This window comes from Notolepis coatsorum (genome assembly GCF_963971535.1).
Source record: "Notolepis coatsorum genome assembly, chromosome: 15".
NCBI classification, from domain to species: Eukaryota; Metazoa; Chordata; class Actinopteri; order Aulopiformes; family Paralepididae; genus Notolepis; species Notolepis coatsorum.
The window spans coordinates 25664644-25685963 of record NC_140179.1 but is presented as its reverse complement, the minus strand read 5'-3'; the positions used below and the strand labels follow the sequence as shown (position 1 = coordinate 25685963).

The window sequence follows — 21320 nt, the reverse complement described above, 5'->3', positions numbered from 1 at the left end:
CGTACCCTTGAATGAGTGCTCCTGTTAAGTCTTCAGGGTATTCTTGCTTACCAGAGAGGAGATCCGGTACAAGAATCTTGTTTGTCGGTTGACTTTTTTTTATTACATTGGTTGCCATTTTGTCACAGGAAAGATTTGCCTCTAGGATGGAGCCCCGGTATGTAATTTCATCTTTCCTTGTGACAATATTGTCACCCACTGTAACAGATTGATTGAAAACGTTATTAACAGATTGCAGAATGGGTACAATACAGTACAGCTCAATACACACAAATTGTTAAGGGGATGCAGACCAGAGAAAGACTTTAGTCTTGTTTACATCAGGGTCCCCCATTTTCAATTCATCATAACATATATGACATACACGACATACAGATAGACAGTACTGCTACAGAGTAGCCGTTGGCCTTGCTGAGTTTGTTATTTGATCCAAAGAGAATGAACTCTGTTTTACTCAATTCTCCCCTGTCTCGAATGTTGCTAGACTATGCCTCCCACTGGTTGGCTGCAGTGAGGTCCAAGCCTTGCATCACGTGTCCCCTCCGGTACACAAGGAGGCAGCTGTCGCATCTTTTTATACAGCGTGACCTCTCAGTGGCGAGGAGTAACGCATGGGAGGCTCACGCTGCCCCCGATGCTTCCTGATTCTGCTGTACAGGCGCACCAACCGACCTGTAGGAGTCGCCGTCCACAATGTCCAATCCCCACCCACCAGCTTTCCCACCCCTAACACTGACAATTGTGTTAGTATGAACGACCAGCCAAGCTGGTAGCAACGCCGAGAGCTGGGCGCGAACCCAGCATCTCCTGCGTTAGTGGCGAGCGCCTTGCCCACTGCGCCACTTAGCCGCCCTTTACAGAAGTAATCTGAGAAACCAATAAACTTTCACTGGAAATTGCGACGTTAATACAAGAGTTTTGACTTGAGGGTCAGATTCAGACAAGTAGTAGCTTAACCGTTATAATTCATTCAAGGCCGGGCGATTGAGGTGGTTACTGAATGCAATTATTTGGGCTCTGTATTTTAATAGATCCTCAGTGAAAGGAAATCCTTCCTGAATGGCTTCTACCTGAAGGCTTTCCAATTACATTTGGTGAACTATCCATTTGACTCAACTCAATTTACCCAAATGTATTGTTTACCTCTAATTCTAAAGGTAACTAATCGGGTTGAATGTGTTCCTATGCACTGGTTTCTTAGCTCTTATCTGTACCCCCTAAAGTCAATTGTCACTGAATTATTTATTGAATCTCTTTTGTATTAACATCTGGTTCAGACATTTATTCTCCAGACATTAACAGCCCAGTCTAAGCAGGCTCATCGAGGTGTCCAGTAAGGTCGTAGGAGTGAGCCAGGCCCAGCTCAGACCTTTTTCAATGTATCTAATTGTAGAGGGTTTGAAAATGCCTCCATGTAAAGTTGTATACAAAAACATACAAGCCCTATTTTTTTTTTTTTATCCACTTTTTCTCCCATTTTCTACATTTTTCTCCCATCCCAATTTCGCATCATCCAATTCAACCCTCCCCTGTCACGAACGCTGTTTCTTGCCTCCCACAAGCCGGCTGCAATGTGGACTAAGTCATACATAGCACAAGTCCCCTCCGGTACTTGAGGTAACAGCAGTCGCATCTTTTCACCTGCGCAGCTCGATCTCTCAGTGGCGAGGAGTAACGCGTGGGAGGCTCACGCTGCCCCCGACACTTCCTGATCCTACTGCGCAGGCGCACCAACCGACCTGTAGGAGTCGCTGTCCACAACGCCCGATCCCCACCCATCAGTTTCCCACCCCCTAATACGGCCAATGTGTATTAGTATGAACGACCAGCTAAACTGAAAGCAATGTGGAGCGCTGGGCTCAAACAGGCGAGCCCAGCGTCTCCGCATTCATGGCGAGCGCCTTGCCCACTACGCCACGTAGCCGCCCTACAAGCCCTATTTTTTAAGATTATTCACAACTACTCTAACTGTACAGTCATTTATTTTTTAATGAGATGCTACATATTATTAGACTTCCAAGTCAGTAGATGGCGCTCCTGCGCTCCTGTGAGTGATAGAGGAAATCAGTATAGTCTTGGCTCCCAAGCATGCGCAGTCAGAGTAAACCGCTGCCAGCAGAGCCAGGCTAGAAGAAATAACGTGTCTATTCTCCATTCACAGGTAATACAATAATTATCTAAAACATTCCTAACGATGTTTAAAAACGAACGTGAACTGTCAGTGACATGTTATGTAACGTTTTGAGTGTGTACATGAACATGTTTGCAAGTTTGGACGAGTATTTTTAAATGGTCGAGTTGAATAATGGCTAACTGCTAGCTAGCTATTTTCAGTGTTACACCGACAGTAGTACACGTGGTGCTTTGATTGATTGAAAACTTTATTAACAGATTGCAGAATGGGTACAGTACAGCTCAATACATACAATTGTTAAGGGGATGCAGACCAGAGAAAGACTTTCGTCTTGTTTACATCAGGGTCCCCCATTTTCAGTTCATCATAACATATGTCATACATGACATACAGATAGACGGTGCTTGTGTGTGTGTGTACGTGCGTGTTACCGTCAATGTGTATTTGAGCTAAGGTTATGTAGCTAATGTGTATTCAATGTAAGATGTATACAATTGGTTTTTGTACATTGAATTGAATGTGATTGTTCGGACTACAGGATGAGGTATTAAGTTTATTAATTGTAAGTAAGAATATAGATGGCGATGCAAAGTGGTTTATTGGTTGCACTTCAAGGATAGTTTGAATTTATGCCAAAAGGTTAATTGTTTTGCACTTTATTTCGTTTCCTAAAGAATACATTTGAAGGTTGTATTTTTGTATGATTTGGTTTATTATATTTTTGTACAATAAGAATTAAAGTATTGTAATTGGAGTATTGGAATGTTAAAGGAATATTGTCTTCAGAACAAACCACTCCCAGCAGAGCGAGGCTAGAAGAGATAAGGTGTCTATTCTCCATCATTCATAGCCCCTTTCGGGTCTGATGCACGCCAACAAGGTTGGACGAGTGAATACACAGTCCCTTATACCTTCATAGAAAAATCCCACAATTAACTCTGAAGAACTGGTCCTCAGAAAAACGCTCGTTGTACAAGTATCGCACAGACATTTCAAAGGTACTCTGTTGCACGAGGGTTTCGGACAGGCGTGCATCACAGACCCGAAAGGGGCTACATCATTCACAGATCCACAGCGCACCCTTGTCTGCGTATCGCTTGTGCCGATTCAGATTCTCCTAGGTCTGAGGCCGGTAACATAAGCTCCACCCCCCCTTTCTTGATCCAATCACAACTGTTGCTTCCCTTGGACAAACTGTTTTGTCAGAGGAAAGCAACCGTTGTGATTGGAGGATCAGGAAAAGAGGGCAGGGTTTGAGGGGTCATTCGTCAGAGGCTTTGATTCAATTCTGGTCTTCACTGGTGATGTTCCAAAAGGAATTCTAACTCTTGCCACCGCTCAGGCCCAGCAATTAAATGTAGGCTGTCAACCATTCCTTCTGGCCATAATTGGGTTAAATCTGCACTGCCCTACAAAACCAAAACCATTACCCAAACACGCCCAATTGGCTGTCGTCGACTGAAATAACCTTGTACTATTATGAACTTTGCTAACTAAGGAATGTACCTCACCTATATTACTGCCTACTATGCTAATTATGTCTCACCTCTCCCACTCTTCACTTGCAGCAGCACCGCACGGGTCCTCCATTTGCCACGAGTTTGCTACTGTAGCTTACAGACAAAAGATGTCCGACGAGGGAAAACTTTTCGTCGGCGGACTGAGCTTCGACACCACCGATGACTCGTTGGCGGCAGCGTTCTCAAAGTACGGAAACGTCGCCAGATGCAACGTCATCATGGACAAAGAGACGGGAAGGTCTCGCGGCTTCGGCTTCGTTACATATGAAAACCCAGCGGACGCCAAAGATGCGATGGATGGAATGGACGGCAAGACTGTGGACGGCAGAGCCATTCGTGTGAATGAAGCAGGGCAGGGTGGCGGCGGCGGCAGCAGAGGTCGTGGTGGTGGAGGATACGGCGGAGGTGGAGGATACGGCGGCGGAGGAGGATACGGCGGCGGAGGAGGATACGGCGGCGGAGGCGGCTATGGAGAGCGTAGCTCTGGCGGCGGTGGGAGTTACGGCGGTGGTGGATACAGAAGTGGCGGTGGATACAGGGAGTAGTTAGAAGCGGGGGTAGCTACGGGGGGCGCTCTGGATCATACAGCTATGCTGCACACGAGAAACTCTCCCCGATTCAAGATCATCCATTGACTGGCTGTATTTAAAAGATGCGCTCCCTTAAGAAATGTCCACGTGTTGTTGACCGATTCTCTTTGTAGTTCTATTATGTTGCAGCTCAAGCATCGTGCAAATGTAGCCATAGTTTTGGCCATTCATTGACCAACTATGTTTAAACACAAGTTGAAGATTTTTTTCCTACTTGAGGGCAATTGTTCTTGCAGCTTTTTTCTAACCTCACCTATTAACTAAGTACAATATCTGATTTGATTGGTGCCGTTAAATGAGAAATTGGAAAACTCTACAATCGAAATGATCTAGCTGCTTTTTTTTCTTGATCAGCCAGGATTTTGAAGCACCATTCCTACCTTGCACTGTTAAGCAGCTCCTGTTTTCCCCCGGATGTAGGGGAAATTCAATAGGGCTGTTTTACTTTTGTTTGAGTTATGCTTCATTTTAATGCTTGTCCAACCTACCGCCTGCCAAGTTATTGACTGAGAAATCCATTTAGTAGCTCGTACAGGCTTTTGTGTCTCGTAGTACATTCCTAAGTGTTGCTTGCTAGGCAGCAATGCCTCAGCCATGTAATTTTCTTTTAAATTTTAAATATAGATTAGCCGAGGGTCCTGTATATTCAGTTTCCAAAAAAAGTTAATTCCTTTCAGACTGGTGAACTACACACCTAATGTGGTCGGCTGTTCAATGTGTGTTTTTTGCTTTGCTCAACGTCTGCATTTTAAATGTGCTGTTAGAATGAACTGAACTTGTATAAGTGATCGATGTCTAACTTCTCTCACGGATTATAAAACTCGGAATGAGAGCATTTTTGTACTTTCTGTTCTTTGTATCAACATTAAAGTTTAATTTATTTTTGATATACTGTCATTGAGCCTACTAAACGATTCAGGGAAAATAAAAAGTCTCAACACTGTTTGATTTACAATGTTACTTACTCTTAGCTGCCAGAGTTGTTTCCTTCCTGCTTACTTGTTGTACAGAACTTGTAAGTTGTTTTGGATAAAAGCGTCAGCTAAATGTAGGGGAGTGCAATTCTCGACAATTGTCTCTCTTGCCTGTACTTGACGTTTAACAGCCAAATGAGGGTCGATACGGATCTGAACTGAGTGAATATGGCGGCGCTGACTCAAGGTCACTGAGGAATGAATATAGAGTAATGACATCTGTGATTGAATATGTTGACGGGACCCAGGACTCCGGGATCCGATGGGAGGATCATAAAAGAAAATATATACATTTGAGGTGGAAGAAACTGTACATTAGGAGGGGGTTGGGACATTTACGGGGGCCAGTTTCGAATTGCACCCTCCCATAGATGCTCTTTGAAGGTGGGTAGGGATACACATTATTTTACGGCTGTGGGTAGGGCGTTCCGGTTCCACATTGTTGTGGCATAATTGCGAAACGTGTTTAGTCCCTTGTTTGAGCCGAATCTGGGTTGAACATGATTTGTGGAACTCCCTCTGGTGTTGTGGTCGTGGAATTCACTGACCTTTTGGAAGTATTTCCACCTGGGCATTTTAGTGGTGTAGTGTATCTTGTAGACCAGGCCCATTGCAAGCTGCTGTACTCTGCCATCCTAGGATGTCAAAATGGGCATGAGGTGCTTTGGTACCATGAGGTGCAAGCATAGTCGTACCCTTGAATGAGTGCTCCTGTTAAGTCTTCAGGGTATTCTTGCTTACCAGAGAGGAGATCCGGTACAAGAATCTTGTTTGTCGGTTGACTTTTTTTTATTACATTGGTTGCCATTTTGTCACAGGAAAGATTTGCCTCTAGGATGGAGCCCCGGTATGTAATTTCATCTTTCCTTGTGACAATATTGTCACCCACTGTAACAGATTGATTGAAAACGTTATTAACAGATTGCAGAATGGGTACAATACAGTACAGCTCAATACACACAAATTGTTAAGGGGATGCAGACCAGAGAAAGACTTTCGTCTTGTTTACATCAGGGTCCCCCATTTTCAATTCATCATAACATATATGACATACACGACATACAGATAGACAGTACTGCTACAGAGTAGCCGTTGGCCTTGCTGAGTTTGTTATTTGATCCAAAGAGAATGAACTCTGTTTTACTCAATTCTCCCCTGTCTCGAATGTTGCTAGACTATGCCTCCCACTGGTCGGCTGCAGTGAGGTCCAAGCCTTGCATCACGTGTCCCCTCCGGTACACAAGGAGGCAGCTGTCGCATCTTTTTATACAGCGTGACCTCTCAGTGGCGAGGAGTAACGCATGGGAGGCTCACGCTGCCCCCGATGCTTCCTGATTCTGCTGTACAGGCGCACCAACCGACCTGTAGGAGTCGCCGTCCACAACGTCCAATCCCCACCCACCAGCTTTCCCACCCCTAACACTGACAATTGTGTTAGTATGAACGACCAGCCAAGCTGGTAGCAACGCCGAGAGCTGGGCTCGAACCCAGCATCTCCTGCGTTAGTGGCGAGCGCCTTGCCCACTGCGCCACTTAGCCGCCCTTTACAGAAGTAATCTGAGAAACCAATAAACTTTCACTGGAAATTGCGACGTTAATACAAGAGTTTTGACTTGAGGGTCAGATTCAGACAAGTAGTAGCTTAACCGTTATAATTCATTCAAGGCCGGGCGATTGAGGTGGTTACTGAATGCAATTATTTGGGCTCTGTATTTTAATAGATCCTCAGTGAAAGGAAATCCTTCCTGAATGGCTTCTACCTGAAGGCTTTCCAATTACATTTGGTGAACTATCCATTTGACTCAACTCAATTTACCCAAATTTATTGTTTACCTCTAATTCTAAAGGTAACTAATCGGGTTGAATGTGTTCCTATGCACTGGTTTCTTAGCTCTTATCTGTACCCCCTAAAGTCAATTGTCACTGAATTATTTATTGAATCTCTTTTGTATTAACATCTGGTTCAGACATTTATTCTCCAGACATTAACAGCCCAGTCTAAGCAGGCTCATCGAGGTGTCCAGTAAGGTCGTAGGAGTGAGCCAGGCCCAGCTCAGACCTTTTTCAATGTATCTAATTGTAGAGGGTTTGAAAATGCCTCCATGTAAAGTTGTATACAAAAACATACAAGCCCTATTTTTTTTTTTTTTATCCACTTTTTCTCCCATTTTCTACATTTTTCTCCCATCCCAATTTCGCATCATCCAATTCAACCCTCCCCTGTCACGAACGCTGTTTCTTGCCTCCCACAAGCCGGCTGCAATGTGGACTAAGTCATACATAGCACAAGTCCCCTCCGGTACTTGAGGTAACAGCAGTCGCATCTTTTCACCTGCGCAGCTCGATCTCTCAGTGGCGAGGAGTAACGCGTGGGAGGCTCACGCTGCCCCCGACACTTCCTGATCCTACTGCGCAGGCGCACCAACCGACCTGTAGGAGTCGCTGTCCACAACGCCCGATCCCCACCCATCAGTTTCCCACCCCCTAATACGGCCAATGTGTATTAGTATGAACGACCAGCTAAACTGAAAGCAATGTGGAGCGCTGGGCTCAAACAGGCGAGCCCAGCGTCTCCGCATTCATGGCGAGCGCCTTGCCCACTACGCCACGTAGCCGCCCTACAAGCCCTATTTTTTAAGATTATTCACAACTACTCTAACTGTACAGTCATTTATTTTTGAATGAGATGCTACATATTATTAGACTTCCAAGTCAGTAGATGGCGCTCCTGCGCTCCTGTGAGTGATAGAGGAAATCAGTATAGTCTTGGCTCCCAAGCATGCGCAGTCAGAGTAAACCGCTGCCAGCAGAGCCAGGCTAGAAGAAATAACGTGTCTATTCTCCATTCACAGGTAATACAATAATTATCTAAAACATTCCTAACGATGTTTAAAAACGAACGTGAACTGTCAGTGACATGTTATGTAACGTTTTGAGTGTGTACATGAACATGTTTGCAAGTTTGGACGAGTATTTTTAAATGGTCGAGTTGAATAATGGCTAACTGCTAGCTAGCTATTTTCAGTGTTACACCGACAGTAGTACACGTGGTGCTTTGATTGATTGAAAACTTTATTAACAGATTGCAGAATGGGTACAGTACAGCTCAATACATACAATTGTTAAGGGGATGCAGACCAGAGAAAGACTTTCGTCTTGTTTACATCAGGGTCCCCCATTTTCAGTTCATCATAACATATGTCATACATGACATACAGATAGACGGTGCTTGTGTGTGTGTGTACGTGCGTGTTACCGTCAATGTGTATTTGAGCTAAGGTTATGTAGCTAATGTGTATTCAATGTAAGATGTATACAATTGGTTTTTGTACATTGAATTGAATGTGATTGTTCGGACTACAGGATGAGGTATTAAGTTTATTAATTGTAAGTAAGAATATAGATGGCGATGCAAAGTGGTTTATTGGTTGCACTTCAAGGATAGTTTGAATTTATGCCAAAAGGTTAATTGTTTTGCACTTTATTTCGTTTCCTAAAGAATACATTTGAAGGTTGTATTTTTGTATGATTTGGTTTATTATATTTTTGTACAATAAGAATTAAAGTATTGTAATTGGAGTATTGGAATGTTAAAGGAATATTGTCTTCAGAACAAACCACTCCCAGCAGAGCGAGGCTAGAAGAGATAAGGTGTCTATTCTCCATCATTCATAGCCCCTTTCGGGTCTGATGCACGCCAACAAGGTTGGACGAGTGAATACACAGTCCCTTATACCTTCATAGAAAAATCCCACAATTAACTCTGAAGAACTGGTCCTCAGAAAAACGCTCGTTGTACAAGTATCGCACAGACATTTCAAAGGTACTCTGTTGCACGAGGGTTTCGGACAGGCGTGCATCACAGACCCGAAAGGGGCTACATCATTCACAGATCCACAGCGCACCCTTGTCTGCGTATCGCTTGTGCCGATTCAGATTCTCCTAGGTCTGAGGCCGGTAACATAAGCTCCACCCCCCCTTTCTTGATCCAATCACAACTGTTGCTTCCCTTGGACAAACTGTTTTGTCAGAGGAAAGCAACCGTTGTGATTGGAGGATCAGGAAAAGAGGGCAGGGTTTGAGGGGTCATTCGTCAGAGGCTTTGATTCAATTCTGGTCTTCACTGGTGATGTTCCAAAAGGAATTCTAACTCTTGCCACCGCTCAGGCCCAGCAATTAAATGTAGGCTGTCAACCATTCCTTCTGGCCATAATTGGGTTAAATCTGCACTGCCCTACAAAACCAAAACCATTACCCAAACACGCCCAATTGGCTGTCGTCGACTGAAATAACCTTGTACTATTATGAACTTTGCTAACTAAGGAATGTACCTCACCTATATTACTGCCTACTATGCTAATTATGTCTCACCTCTCCCACTCTTCACTTGCAGCAGCACCGCACGGGTCCTCCATTTGCCACGAGTTTGCTACTGTAGCTTACAGACAAAAGATGTCCGACGAGGGAAAACTTTTCGTCGGCGGACTGAGCTTCGACACCACCGATGACTCGTTGGCGGCAGCGTTCTCAAAGTACGGAAACGTCGCCAGATGCAACGTCATCATGGACAAAGAGACGGGAAGGTCTCGCGGCTTCGGCTTCGTTACATATGAAAACCCAGCGGACGCCAAAGATGCGATGGATGGAATGGACGGCAAGACTGTGGACGGCAGAGCCATTCGTGTGAATGAAGCAGGGCAGGGTGGCGGCGGCGGCAGCAGAGGTCGTGGTGGTGGAGGATACGGCGGAGGTGGAGGATACGGCGGCGGAGGAGGATACGGCGGCGGAGGAGGATACGGCGGCGGAGGCGGCTATGGAGAGCGTAGCTCTGGCGGCGGTGGGAGTTACGGCGGTGGTGGATACAGAAGTGGCGGTGGATACAGGGAGTAGTTAGAAGCGGGGGTAGCTACGGGGGGCGCTCTGGATCATACAGCTATGCTGCACACGAGAAACTCTCCCCGATTCAAGATCATCCATTGACTGGCTGTATTTAAAAGATGCGCTCCCTTAAGAAATGTCCACGTGTTGTTGACCGATTCTCTTTGTAGTTCTATTATGTTGCAGCTCAAGCATCGTGCAAATGTAGCCATAGTTTTGGCCATTCATTGACCAACTATGTTTAAACACAAGTTGAAGATTTTTTTCCTACTTGAGGGCAATTGTTCTTGCAGCTTTTTTCTAACCTCACCTATTAACTAAGTACAATATCTGATTTGATTGGTGCCGTTAAATGAGAAATTGGAAAACTCTACAATCGAAATGATCTAGCTGCTTTTTTTTCTTGATCAGCCAGGATTTTGAAGCACCATTCCTACCTTGCACTGTTAAGCAGCTCCTGTTTTCCCCCGGATGTAGGGGAAATTCAATAGGGCTGTTTTACTTTTGTTTGAGTTATGCTTCATTTTAATGCTTGTCCAACCTACCGCCTGCCAAGTTATTGACTGAGAAATCCATTTAGTAGCTCGTACAGGCTTTTGTGTCTCGTAGTACATTCCTAAGTGTTGCTTGCTAGGCAGCAATGCCTCAGCCATGTAATTTTCTTTTAAATTTTAAATATAGATTAGCCGAGGGTCCTGTATATTCAGTTTCCAAAAAAAGTTAATTCCTTTCAGACTGGTGAACTACACACCTAATGTGGTCGGCTGTTCAATGTGTGTTTTTTGCTTTGCTCAACGTCTGCATTTTAAATGTGCTGTTAGAATGAACTGAACTTGTATAAGTGATCGATGTCTAACTTCTCTCACGGATTATAAAACTCGGAATGAGAGCATTTTTGTACTTTCTGTTCTTTGTATCAACATTAAAGTTTAATTTATTTTTGATATACTGTCATTGAGCCTACTAAACGATTCAGGGAAAATAAAAAGTCTCAACACTGTTTGATTTACAATGTTACTTACTCTTAGCTGCCAGAGTTGTTTCCTTCCTGCTTACTTGTTGTACAGAACTTGTAAGTTGTTTTGGATAAAAGCGTCAGCTAAATGTAGGGGAGTGCAATTCTCGACAATTGTCTCTCTTGCCTGTACTTGACGTTTAACAGCCAAATGAGGGTCGATACGGATCTGAACTGAGTGAATATGGCGGCGCTGACTCAAGGTCACTGAGGAATGAATATAGAGTAATGACATCTGTGATTGAATATGTTGACGGGACCCAGGACTCCGGGATCCGATGGGAGGATCATAAAAGAAAATATATACATTTGAGGTGGAAGAAACTGTACATTAGGAGGGGGTTGGGACATTTACGGGGGCCAGTTTCGAATTGCACCCTCCCATAGATGCTCTTTGAAGGTGGGTAGGGATACACATTATTTTACGGCTGTGGGTAGGGCGTTCCGGTTCCACATTGTTGTGGCATAATTGCGAAACGTGTTTTGAGCCGAATCTGGGTTGAACATGATTTGTGGAACTCCCTCTGGTGTTGTGGTCGTGGAATTCACTGACCTTTTGGAAGTATTTCCACCTGGGCATTTTAGTGGTGTAGTGTATCTTGTAGACCAGGCCCATTGCAAGCTGCTGTACTCTGCCATCCTAGGATGTCAAAATGGGCATGAGGTGCTTTGGTACCATGAGGTGCAAGCATAGTCGTACCCTTGAATGAGTGCTCCTGTTAAGTCTTCAGGGTATTCTTGCTTACCAGAGAGGAGATCCGGTACAAGAATCTTGTTTGTCGGTTGACTTTTTTTTATTACATTGGTTGCCATTTTGTCACAGGAAAGATTTGCCTCTAGGATGGAGCCCCGGTATGTAATTTCATCTTTCCTTGTGACAATATTGTCACCCACTGTAACAGATTGATTGAAAACGTTATTAACAGATTGCAGAATGGGTACAATACAGTACAGCTCAATACACACAAATTGTTAAGGGGATGCAGACCAGAGAAAGACTTTCGTCTTGTTTACATCAGGGTCCCCCATTTTCAATTCATCATAACATATATGACATACACGACATACAGATAGACAGTACTGCTACAGAGTAGCCGTTGGCCTTGCTGAGTTTGTTATTTGATCCAAAGAGAATGAACTCTGTTTTACTCAATTCTCCCCTGTCTCGAATGTTGCTAGACTATGCCTCCCACTGGTCGGCTGCAGTGAGGTCCAAGCCTTGCATCACGTGTCCCCTCCGGTACACAAGGAGGCAGCTGTCGCATCTTTTTATACAGCGTGACCTCTCAGTGGCGAGGAGTAACGCATGGGAGGCTCACGCTGCCCCCGATGCTTCCTGATTCTGCTGTACAGGCGCACCAACCGACCTGTAGGAGTCGCCGTCCACAACGTCCAATCCCCACCCACCAGCTTTCCCACCCCTAACACTGACAATTGTGTTAGTATGAACGACCAGCCAAGCTGGTAGCAACGCCGAGAGCTGGGCTCGAACCCAGCATCTCCTGCGTTAGTGGCGAGCGCCTTGCCCACTGCGCCACTTAGCCGCCCTTTACAGAAGTAATCTGAGAAACCAATAAACTTTCACTGGAAATTGCGACGTTAATACAAGAGTTTTGACTTGAGGGTCAGATTCAGACAAGTAGTAGCTTAACCGTTATAATTCATTCAAGGCCGGGCGATTGAGGTGGTTACTGAATGCAATTATTTGGGCTCTGTATTTTAATAGATCCTCAGTGAAAGGAAATCCTTCCTGAATGGCTTCTACCTGAAGGCTTTCCAATTACATTTGGTGAACTATCCATTTGACTCAACTCAATTTACCCAAATTTATTGTTTACCTCTAATTCTAAAGGTAACTAATCGGGTTGAATGTGTTCCTATGCACTGGTTTCTTAGCTCTTATCTGTACCCCCTAAAGTCAATTGTCACTGAATTATTTATTGAATCTCTTTTGTATTAACATCTGGTTCAGACATTTATTCTCCAGACATTAACAGCCCAGTCTAAGCAGGCTCATCGAGGTGTCCAGTAAGGTCGTAGGAGTGAGCCAGGCCCAGCTCAGACCTTTTTCAATGTATCTAATTGTAGAGGGTTTGAAAATGCCTCCATGTAAAGTTGTATACAAAAACATACAAGCCCTATTTTTTTTTTTTTTATCCACTTTTTCTCCCATTTTCTACATTTTTCTCCCATCCCAATTTCGCATCATCCAATTCAACCCTCCCCTGTCACGAACGCTGTTTCTTGCCTCCCACAAGCCGGCTGCAATGTGGACTAAGTCATACATAGCACAAGTCCCCTCCGGTACTTGAGGTAACAGCAGTCGCATCTTTTCACCTGCGCAGCTCGATCTCTCAGTGGCGAGGAGTAACGCGTGGGAGGCTCACGCTGCCCCCGACACTTCCTGATCCTACTGCGCAGGCGCACCAACCGACCTGTAGGAGTCGCTGTCCACAACGCCCGATCCCCACCCATCAGTTTCCCACCCCCTAATACGGCCAATGTGTATTAGTATGAACGACCAGCTAAACTGAAAGCAATGTGGAGCGCTGGGCTCAAACAGGCGAGCCCAGCGTCTCCGCATTCATGGCGAGCGCCTTGCCCACTACGCCACGTAGCCGCCCTACAAGCCCTATTTTTTAAGATTATTCACAACTACTCTAACTGTACAGTCATTTATTTTTGAATGAGATGCTACATATTATTAGACTTCCAAGTCAGTAGATGGCGCTCCTGCGCTCCTGTGAGTGATAGAGGAAATCAGTATAGTCTTGGCTCCCAAGCATGCGCAGTCAGAGTAAACCGCTGCCAGCAGAGCCAGGCTAGAAGAAATAACGTGTCTATTCTCCATTCACAGGTAATACAATAATTATCTAAAACATTCCTAACGATGTTTAAAAACGAACGTGAACTGTCAGTGACATGTTATGTAACGTTTTGAGTGTGTACATGAACATGTTTGCAAGTTTGGACGAGTATTTTTAAATGGTCGAGTTGAATAATGGCTAACTGCTAGCTAGCTATTTTCAGTGTTACACCGACAGTAGTACACGTGGTGCTTTGATTGATTGAAAACTTTATTAACAGATTGCAGAATGGGTACAGTACAGCTCAATACATACAATTGTTAAGGGGATGCAGACCAGAGAAAGACTTTCGTCTTGTTTACATCAGGGTCCCCCATTTTCAGTTCATCATAACATATGTCATACATGACATACAGATAGACGGTGCTTGTGTGTGTGTGTGTACGTGCGTGTTACCGTCAATGTGTATTTGAGCTAAGGTTATGTAGCTAATGTGTATTCAATGTAAGATGTATACAATTGGTTTTTGTACATTGAATTGAATGTGATTGTTCGGACTACAGGATGAGGTATTAAGTTTATTAATTGTAAGTAAGAATATAGATGGCGATGCAAAGTGGTTTATTGGTTGCACTTCAAGGATAGTTTGAATTTATGCCAAAAGGTTAATTGTTTTGCACTTTATTTCGTTTCCTAAAGAATACATTTGAAGGTTGTATTTTTGTATGATTTGGTTTATTATATTTTTGTACAATAAGAATTAAAGTATTGTAATTGGAGTATTGGAATGTTAAAGGAATATTGTCTTCAGAACAAACCACTCCCAGCAGAGCGAGGCTAGAAGAGATAAGGTGTCTATTCTCCATCATTCATAGCCCCTTTCGGGTCTGATGCACGCCAACAAGGTTGGACGAGTGAATACACAGTCCCTTATACCTTCATAGAAAAATCCCACAATTAACTCTGAAGAACTGGTCCTCAGAAAAACGCTCGTTGTACAAGTATCGCACAGACATTTCAAAGGTACTCTGTTGCACGAGGGTTTCGGACAGGCGTGCATCACAGACCCGAAAGGGGCTACATCATTCACAGATCCACAGCGCACCCTTGTCTGCGTATCGCTTGTGCCGATTCAGATTCTCCTAGGTCTGAGGCCGGTAACATAAGCTCCACCCCCCCTTTCTTGATCCAATCACAACTGTTGCTTCCCTTGGACAAACTGTTTTGTCAGAGGAAAGCAACCGTTGTGATTGGAGGATCAGGAAAAGAGGGCACGGTTTGAGGGGTCATTCGTCAGAGGCTTTGATTCTATTCTGGTCTTCACTGGTGATGTTCCAAAAGGAATTCTAACTCTTGCCACCGCTCAGGCCCAGCAATTAAATGTAGGCTGTCAACCATTCCTTCTGGCCATAATTGGGTTAAATCTGCACTGCCCTACAAAACCAAAACCATTACCCAAACACGCCCAATTGGCTGTCGTCGACTGAAATAACCTTGTACTATTATGAACTTTGCTAACTAAGGAATGTACCTCACCTATATTACTGCCTACTATGCTAATTATGTCTCACCTCTCCCACTCTTCACTTGCAGCAGCACCGCACGGGTCCTCCATTTGCCACGAGTTTGCTACTGTAGCTTACAGACAAAAGATGTCCGACGAGGGAAAACTTTTCGTCGGCGGACTGAGCTTCGACACCACCGATGACTCGTTGGCGGCAGCGTTCTCAAAGTACGGAAACGTCGCCAGATGCAACGTCATCATGGACAAAGAGACGGGAAGGTCTCGCGGCTTCGGCTTCGTTACATATGAAAACCCAGCGGACGCCAAAGATGCGATGGATGGAATGGACGGCAAGACTGTGGACGGCAGAGCCATTCGTGTGAATGAAGCAGGGCAGGGTGGCGGCGGCGGCAGCAGAGGTCGTGGTGGTGGAGGATACGGCGGAGGTGGAGGATACGGCGGCGGAGGAGGATACGGCGGCGGAGGAGGATACGGCGGCGGAGGCGGCTATGGAGAGCGTAGCTCTGGCGGCGGTGGGAGTTACGGCGGTGGTGGATACAGAAGTGGCGGTGGATACAGGGAGTAGTTAGAAGCGGGGGTAGCTACGGGGGGCGCTCTGGATCATACAGCTATGCTGCACACGAGAAACTCTCCCCGATTCAAGATCATCCATTGACTGGCTGTATTTAAAAGATGCGCTCCCTTAAGAAATGTCCACGTGTTGTTGACCGATTCTTTTTGTAGTTCTATTATGTTGCAGCTCAAGCATCGTGCAAATGTAGCCATAGTTTTGGCCATTCATTGACAAACTATGTTTAAACACAAGTTGAAGATTTTTTTCCTACTTGAGGGCAATTGTTCTTGCAGCTTTTTTCTAACCTCACCTATTAACTAAGTACAATATCTGATTTGATTGGTGCCGTTAAATGAGAAATTGGAAAACTCTACAATCGAAATGATCTAGCTGCTTTTTTTTCTTGATCAGCCAGGATTTTGAAGCACCATTCCTACCTTGCACTGTTAAGCAGCTCCTGTTTTCCCCCGGATGTAGGGGAAATTCAATAGGGCTGTTTTACTTTTGTTTGAGTTATGCTTCATTTTAATGCTTGTCCAACCTACCGCCTGCCAAGTTATTGACTGAGAAATCCATTTAGTAGCTCGTACAGGCTTTTGTGTCTCGTAGTACATTCCTAAGTGTTGCTTGCTAGGCAGCAATGCCTCAGCCATGTAATTTTTTTTTAAATTTTAAATATAGATTAGCCGAGGGTCCTGTATATTCAGTTTCCAAAAAAAGTTAATTCCTTTCAGACTGGTGAACTACACACCTAATGTGGTCGGCTGTTCAATGTGTGTTTTTTGCTTTGCTCAACGTCTGCATTTTAAATGTGCTGTTAGAATGAACTGAACTTGTATAAGTGATCGATGTCTAACTTCTCTCACGGATTATAAAACTCGGAATGAGAGCATTTTTGTACTTTCTGTTCTTTGTATCAACATTAAAGTTTAATTTATTTTTGATATACTGTCATTGAGCCTACTAAACGATTCAGGGAAAATAAAAAGTCTCAACACTGTTTGATTTACAATGTTACTTACTCTTAGCTGCCAGAGTTGTTTCCTTCCTGCTTACTTGTTGTACAGAACTTGTAAGTTGTTTTGGATAAAAGCGTCAGCTAAATGTAGGGGAGTGCAATTCTCGACAATTGTCTCTCTTGCCTGTACTTGACGTTTAACAGCCAAATGAGGGTCGATACGGATCTGAACTGAGTGAATATGGCGGCGCTGACTCAAGGTCACTGAGGAATGAATATAGAGTAATGACATCTGTGATTGAATATGTTGACGGGACCCAGGACTCCGGGATCCGATGGGAGGATCATAAAAGAAAATATATACATTTGAGGTGGAAGAAACTGTACATTAGGAGGGGGTTGGGACATTTACGGGGGCCAGTTTCGAATTGCACCCTCCCGTAGATGCTCTTTGAAGGTGGGTAGGGATACACATTATTTTACGGCTGTGGGTAGGGCGTTCCGGTTCCACATTGTTGTGGCATAATTGCGAAACGTGTTTAGTCCCTTGTTTGAGCCGAATCTGGGTTGAACATGATTTGTGGAACTCCCTCTGGTGTTGTGGTCGTGGAATTCACTGACCTTTTGGAAGTATTTCCACCTGGGCATTTTAGTGGTGTAGTGTATCTTGTAGACCAGGCCCATTGCAAGCTGCTGTACTCTGCCATCCTAGGATGTCAAAATGGGCATGAGGTGCTTTGGTACCATGAGGTGCAAGCATAGTCGTACCCTTGAATGAGTGCTCCTGTTAAGTCTTCAGGGTATTCTTGCTTACCAGAGAGGAGATCCGGTACAAGAATCTTGTTTGTTGGTTGACTTTTTTTTATTACATTGGTTGCCATTTTGTCACAGGAAAGATTTGCCTCTAGGATGGAGCCCCGGTATGTAATTTCATCTTTCCTTGTGACAATATTGTCACCCACTGTAACAGATTGATTGAAAACGTTATTAACAGATTGCAGAATGGGTACAATACAGTACAGCTCAATACACACAAATTGTTAAGGGGATGCAGACCAGAGAAAGACTTTCGTCTTGTTTACATCAGGGTCCCCCATTTTCAATTCATCATAACATATATGACATACACGACATACAGATAGACAGTACTTGTAACTGAGGGGTACAATTCCCTGACTGTATTGATAAGTATGGTATCATTAAACCACTACCGCTTGATGTACTTTAACGTCTGGCCATACAGTACACGATATCTAAGTATGATGAACACTTTCCCACATATGAAATCAGGTCCACACAAATATAACAGTCGAAGGTTTAATATAGCAAAAGGTATATACAACATTCACTTAATTACATTTATGATTTGAATGCACTTGTAAGGCAAATGAGTATTCGTAGGCAAATCAACACTGAATGTCCAATCTCTGGTTACGCAGGAAGCAAGTATACAACCTGGTTCTTTAGGGAACTATAGCGATGGTACTTAAGGATTATAGCGGGATACTAAAGGGGTCCTGCTGGTTGTAAGTCAGTAGGGGGGGGGGGTTTGGAGAGCCGTCAGCTGCATCCCATCTGGCCAACGATTCCTGGGGAGAATTCAGGTACAGAACACAGTGCCCGCAGGATCTTGATCCACAGATGAATACACTTGGGCCCTCTTGTAGACGGTAGCTGTAGGTCCACAACGAAGGAGAAGCGAGGCGGCCTCGGTCTGGGTTGAGCGCCGTCTCACTGGGGCTCCTCTCGGGGGTAATTCCAACACTCACCGGCGTTGGCTGTTATCCGCTCCACAAATCAAAGCACCCAAAGCAAATAGATATTCCATGCCGTATAGGCTCAGCAGTCGTCCGGGTAGGTAATCCAATGTGCAGGTCCACTCGTCCTCGCCCAGAACTCCTCGGATGAAAGCACCACGCGTGGTCTGCCCAGCCTGGTTAAGACTCTAGATAACGCGAGGAAACGATGGGGGTGCTGCTCACTTTAGAACTCTAACCGAACGATGCACCATACATAATAGACTATTATTAACTTAATAGAAATACGTCCCACTCGACGGTACAGTGCCAAACTATGACAATTCAGCTATGAATTTACACGAGGTCTCAATGCCTATTCTGGGGCCAAATAGGCCATACTGCACCACACGTGGGTCGTGGGTGAGGCTTCACGTCTGTTACTAGGTTGGAGGGTAAAGGACTAATGGACTAAAAGAAAGTTCTACTTTACTTGCGCCATATTTATATGCACGGTGAACAAATAGTACCATTCGTATTTTGGTAGCCGTATTCCTACGCGGAACCGGGGCTAGTTGGGACATGTTCGTCGGCACTATTGAACTTGACTCAAGGGGCTTGTCTGCTGGCGCCAGGTTCTTGTCCAATGAGAGAATGAACTATTATGGGCTGTAGTAGACTAAAGGGATATTCAGTGTATATGTACAAAGAATATACAAGGGATATCAAACGATATACAAATACTATTAAATATATATCCATAAATAAATATATATATTCGGTTTAATCTGATCCTTCACAACAGCCGCCCCCTAATTAGTCCCACCTAATTAGCTAAGCAGAGACAGATTAACCGCACTGTCTACCACTCAAGGTCCGCTGTAAGGGTCAGTCAACTCACAAAGTCGTGGGGTCATGGTCGTCATCGATAGTGTCTGGGAGTCTTGGCAGTTCTATTAGCCTCGCCACGGGTCGTGTGTAAGCCCGCCCTTGGACGAGCACTTCAGCTGCTCGGACCTTGCCATCGGCACCGGTGATCACTTTGCTTACGCGGCCAGCCGGCCACATAGCTCTGGGTAGTGACTGGTCGATAATCATGACGACTGTTCCTTCTGTCAAATTGTCTCTCTCTTTTACCCACTTCTGGCGGGTCTGTAGAGACGGTAGATAGTGGAGTAGGAAGCTATTCCAAAACTTGTCAGCCAGTACTTGACTGTACCTCCACATTCTTCGGCCGTTCGCTTCTTCAGGCCTGTACATTGTCTGGGGTAGCGCGGGGTCCAGCCGCCCCATCAAGAGTGTGTTGGGGGTGACTGGGTCGACATCTGCTACATCACTTGAGACGTAACCGAGGGGCTTGGAGTTCAATACTCCCTCGATCTCCGTGAGGACTGTCATTAGGACTTCTTCCGCCACAGTCTGGGCCCCAACCACGGCGTACAGGGCTGTCTTTATAGAACGTACTTCTCGTTCCCAGGTTCCACCGAAGTGGGGTGCGTTCGGGGGATTAAACTGGAAGTCAATCTGGGATGGAGCGAGGTGGGTCTTAAGTTCTGGGCCCATAGCTTGGAAGCTCTCTCTCAGCTCTCTTTCTCCGCCTTTGAAGTTTGTCCCGTGATCAGACAACAATGTAGACGGTTTTCCTTTCCGCGATGTGAATCTTCGGAAGGCCATAAGGAATGAGTCTGTGCTCATGGTTGGAAGGAGTTCGATATGTATCGCTCTGGTGGTCATGCATTTGAATACAATACCCCACCGCTTCTCGGTTCCTCTTCCTTTCTTTATATACAACGGGCCAAAACAGTCCATGCCTGTGGAGTGAAAGGGCTTGTCGCCGAGTCGGAGGCGACAGGGAGGTAGGTCAGCCATCCGGGGTATGCTGGGCTGCGCGCGCCACTTTCGGCAGTCTAGACAGGTTCGCTGGAAGCGTCACACTGCTTCTCTCCCTTGAAGTATCCAATAGCGACGTCTGATCTCCGCGAAGACTCTCTCTGCTCCTGCGTGGTGCACATCCTCGTCGTATTTCTTTATGATCAGCTCTGTGACCTTGTGTCGGCTGTTCAAGACTATCGGGTACTTAACGTCATCCGGTAGGTCGGGGGCTCTCCGCAGACGACCACCCACTCTGATGAGATTATGGGCGTCACTCTCGGGTGCCAGGTGGAGCAGTCTGCTGTCTGATGGGACGGGCTTTCCTCCCTGTAGACAGTCTAGCTCATCGGGGAACGAGTCTCTCTGGGCTCGTTGTAGTAGAAGAAGTTCTGCTTCTTCGTAGTCAGCTGCTGAAATGTCAGTGGTGGGCTGAATCTCTGGGTGGTGCCACAGGAATGTCTTTAGTTGCGCACTCTGTAGGGTGAGGCAATCATCTATGTTGGGGTCTGTGGAGGCAACTGTGCTCAATCCACAGAACATAGGTTTCTTGTTTTCAGCCTCCTCTTTACTCGCCTCCCGTGGGGTGGGCGTAGGCCACTCTTCTTCCGGGAGCTTGAGGAACTCTGGTCCGTCACTGTAGATGTTGTGACGGGTGAGGTCATCTAGGGACATTCCCCGGGTGATGACGTCAGCTGGGTTGTGTTTGGTGTCCACATACCGCCAGCTCGCTGCTTCTGTTAACTCTTGAATCTCTGTGA

The 21320-nt window shown here is 45.2% G+C and overlaps 2 protein-coding genes and 1 pseudogene across 3 annotated transcripts in view; all 3 read left to right on the top strand.

Moving 5' to 3' along the window:
• Nucleotides 1-2101: 2101 nt before the first annotated feature.
• On the top strand, nt 2102-5187 carry LOC311241859 (cold-inducible RNA-binding protein B-like). Its single transcript, XM_084330793.1, has 2 exons — nt 2102-2161; nt 3703-5187. Exon 2 carries the CDS (start codon nt 3762-3764, stop codon nt 4197-4199), a length of 438 nt encoding a protein of 145 aa, XP_084186919.1. The 5' UTR covers nt 2102-2161; nt 3703-3761; the 3' UTR covers nt 4200-5187.
• Nucleotides 5188-8010: 2823 nt separating this feature from the next.
• The window catches only part of LOC311241980, a 33904-nt pseudogene continuing 20594 nt past the window's right edge, over nt 8011-21320 (top strand). The window contains exons 1-2 of the transcript XR_014620990.1: nt 8011-8070; nt 9612-10104. The product of XR_014620990.1 is annotated as an uncharacterized misc_RNA (transcript). The remainder of the gene's footprint in view (nt 8071-9611; nt 10105-21320) is intronic.
• On the top strand, nt 13909-16996 carry LOC311241858 (cold-inducible RNA-binding protein B-like). Its single transcript, XM_084330792.1, has 2 exons — nt 13909-13968; nt 15512-16996. The coding sequence occupies exon 2, from the start codon at nt 15571-15573 to the stop codon at nt 16006-16008; it is 438 nt and encodes a 145-aa protein (XP_084186918.1). The 5' UTR covers nt 13909-13968; nt 15512-15570; the 3' UTR covers nt 16009-16996.